Here is a 3,573-nt window from a genome sequence, read left to right on the forward strand (position 1 = left end):
ATACAAACACACGAAAGAAGATTTTTTCCACAAAAAAAAAAAAATCGTTTGACTTTATATACATACACACAACACATTTTTGTTCTTAGGCTTCTTGCTATATCAATCACAAAGATAGAGACAAACGGCCAGTGAAAGAGTGTTAAGTTGTGAACACTAATTCATATTTGACCATATAGTCGCCATACAATATACCCGCTGTACAGATCAATCATGAGAACCGAAAGAACGGGCCATGACATATAAGTGTACCATTGTTAATTTTTTTCCAATTAAATGTGTAGAGTTAGATAGATAATTTATTTTATCTTCATTTATTTTTATCAAATGAGATCTATTTCATGTATTTAATTCATTGCAAAAACTAAGGATAAATAGTTGATGAACAAAAGAAAGATAAATATATTATTTTGGATATTTGTAAAGGATAGATCAACTTACTTTTATGATAAAAGTATAATAGTTATTTTTTTTAAATAATTTAAATGTATTATTATTAAATCATTAAAAGAAGGATAAAGATTAGAGAAAAGATATATGATACAATCATACAAAGGGTGTTAAAAAAAACAAAAATTGGGACATGTGCGCGGGGTGTATGTACCCCAAAATCCTCAGCATCACACTAACTCTTGAAAAACGACAACAACCCATAAGCATGCATGCACCTGCAGTTTACGTGGAGAGCTATCATGTATCCACGGTATTCTTATCTTAGATCCGTGCATGGAGTCTATAAAGCCAAAAATACCGGTGGAGGTCCATAACATATCAACCATGCCGGTGTTGTTTGTGTTTCTTCTTCTGTCTCTTCCTCTCATCTACTTTCTTCTCAAACTTATCAAAAATAGATCAAGATTCAGTCCACCAGGCCCTCTTGGTCTACCCTTCATCGGAAACTTGCACCAGATCCGTCGATCAAGCCTCCATACTTCGCTATGGCAACTTTCCCAATCCTACGGCCCAATCGTGTCCCTCAACTTGGGTTTCATCCCCGCTATTGTTGTTTCTTCAGCCAGTGTAGCGAAAGAAGCCTTGCAAACACAAGATATAATCTTTTGCCGTAGGCCATCATTTGTTGGAACAAATAAGTTATCATACAACGATCGTGATGTGACTTTTTCGCCCTATAATGAGTACTGGAGAGAGATGAAAAAGATCTTTATGCTTCATTTGCTAGGCCCTAAAAAGGTCGAATCTTTTAGGTATATTCGTGAAGATGAGGTGTCCAGTGCCATGAAGAAGATACATGAGCTGATTCTATCGTCAAAGCCAGTAAACTTGAGCGAACTCTTGAAGAGTGTGGCTTGTACTATCATGATGAGAGTGGCTTTTGGCAAGAGTTACCAACATGGATATGACATAAAGGAGGTTATTCGGCTTCTCTCTGAAGTTCAGGCGCTTCTGGTGGATTTTTTCGTTTCCGATATTTGGCATGGTGTGCCTTTTGTGGGTTTGGTTGACAGGTTATTGGGAAAGATGAACCGACTAGATGAATGCTTCAACTATTTTGATGTATTTTACCAGAAACTCATTGATGAACACATCAACTCTGGGAACTTTATGTCCAATGAGGAAGAACAGGATTTTGTTGACATTTTACTACGACTGAAAGAAGACCATAACCTCACGGACGATCACATGAAAGCCTTGCTTATGGTAATCAATAAATTCTATTTTTATTGACTGAACAAGAGTTTATCCGTTTGCTCGATTTCTATATAAACCCGTTTATAGTTTTATTATCTAATTATTCCTTTGTTTGTGTTTTAGGATGTACTGGTAGCCGGAACAGATACTAGTGCGGCAACAGTGGTTTGGGCAATGACAGCACTCATAAAGAACCCAGAAGTGATGAAGAGAGCACAAGAAGAAGTGAGAAATGTGGCTGGAAAGAAGGGTAAAGTAGATGAGGATGATCTTCCTAAACTCACATATATGAAAGCAGTTGTAAAAGAGACCATGAGGTTGTACCCTCCGGTTCCCATTCTAGTACCTAGAGAAACAACAAAAGATGCCATTTTACATGGCTACAAAATCAAGGCAAAAACTGTGGTTTTCGTGAATGTGTTGGCTATCGGAAGGGACCCTGAATCTTGGGAGAGAGCAGAAGAGTTCTTGCCGGAGAGGTTTTTGGGAAGCAATATCGACTTTAAAGGGAATGATTTCGGGTTGATTCCTTTTGGGGCAGGCCGAAGAATTTGTCCTGGAATCTCAATGGGAGTTGTCACTGTGGATCTTTTGCTTGCTAATCTTGTTTACAGGTTTGATTGGAGGTTGCCGAATGGCATGAACAAGGAAGATATAGACTTTGATGTTATGCCGGGGCTAACCATGCACAAGACGAATGATCTTTGCCTTTTAGCTAATGTGTACATGTGAAATATTATTATCTTTGCCTTTTGGTATATAAGGGCATACTAAAGCTAGCTCTTATACATTTCCATCGTCTTTTAATAGCTGGCTTCTCGATCTATTTGTGTGTAGAGATAATTTAAGCTACATATATGTAGATATATAATATGTTGTTTTTTTCTTTGGAATTTTGAAGTAAACATCCACGTCCCATAATTATTGTACTTTCTCATTATTCATATCTTACTATATTATTATACAAAGCTTGCTATTTTTAAAAATAGATTTAACGCGTCCAAACCTTTAAGCCGAAAGTACAAACAATCATCAATAAAATATTTTTTAAATTTAAATTTAACCACATTTTATTAAATTGTACAACAAACAATACATTAAATACAGGTATCTAATCCAATACATTGACCCGACTCTATCATTCCTTTTTATCCTACCTTATCTTGACCTCGTCTTTGAACTACTGTGTTAACTGAAGTCGAGATTTAAGCCAAGATTTAAAGGGATTCTATGATGGTTTTAAGAACATGGTTTGGATTTAGGATCGTTAATATTTTCGGTTTTTATCATCTTCTAAAAAATGTTGATCCAATTCTTTATATTCATCTCTTTTTTCTTTCTGTAGACGATGGTTCTTTTAAAGTGATGAAAGTTCTATTTGGGATGAAGAGGTACACAAACATAAACAAATCCGATGCTTCATTTTCTAAATGCCATTTCTTCTCTCTCCACCATGTCGATTTCAAGGATCCGGATCTAGATCCGTACACAACCTGCATCGATTCGCCACGAAGCACCTTATTTATGATTTTCAGGCAAGAATCGTGAACCTCTTTATTCTCTTATACTATGCTTTCTCAACTAAAGTTTTGTATGATTGTTACTCAAAATGTCAGGAAACCCTAGCCTCATCACAATCAAACATGCTCATGTAAAGTCCATGGGGTACCTTGGTGATGTCGGTAACTGGATCATAAGAAGTACGTGAGAAAGCTTTATTTTGGGTTTTTGGTAGTTAGTTTTTTTAATGCATCCATATAGGAATACATAGCTATCTTTTTGGGTATGTTTGAAGATAAAATCATTTTTGTCAGGGTTTTATTTGCTGCTTTCTATCCAACCACCATTTACAGGTTGGATTTTTTATACTTCTTTTGGTGACATTTACGTCGATTTACAAGGATATAATTTTGATTTTGATCA

At 35.8% G+C, this 3,573-nt stretch overlaps 1 protein-coding gene across 1 annotated transcript; it reads left to right on the forward strand.

Annotated features, from left to right (window-relative positions):
• The first annotated feature begins 759 nt into the window (after nucleotides 1-759).
• On the forward strand, nucleotides 760-2,536 carry LOC111886538 (6,7,8-trihydroxycoumarin synthase). The gene is made up of 2 exons (XM_023882795.2): nucleotides 760-1,659; nucleotides 1,774-2,536. The coding sequence occupies exons 1-2, from the start codon at nucleotides 778-780 to the stop codon at nucleotides 2,380-2,382; spliced, it is 1,491 nt and encodes a 496-aa protein (XP_023738563.1). The 5' UTR covers nucleotides 760-777; the 3' UTR covers nucleotides 2,383-2,536.
• The last annotated feature ends 1,037 nt before the right edge of the window (nucleotides 2,537-3,573 follow it).

Source organism: Lactuca sativa, chromosome 4 (assembly GCF_002870075.4).
Source record: "Lactuca sativa cultivar Salinas chromosome 4, Lsat_Salinas_v11, whole genome shotgun sequence".
Lineage (NCBI taxonomy): Eukaryota > Viridiplantae > Streptophyta > Magnoliopsida > Asterales > Asteraceae > Lactuca > Lactuca sativa.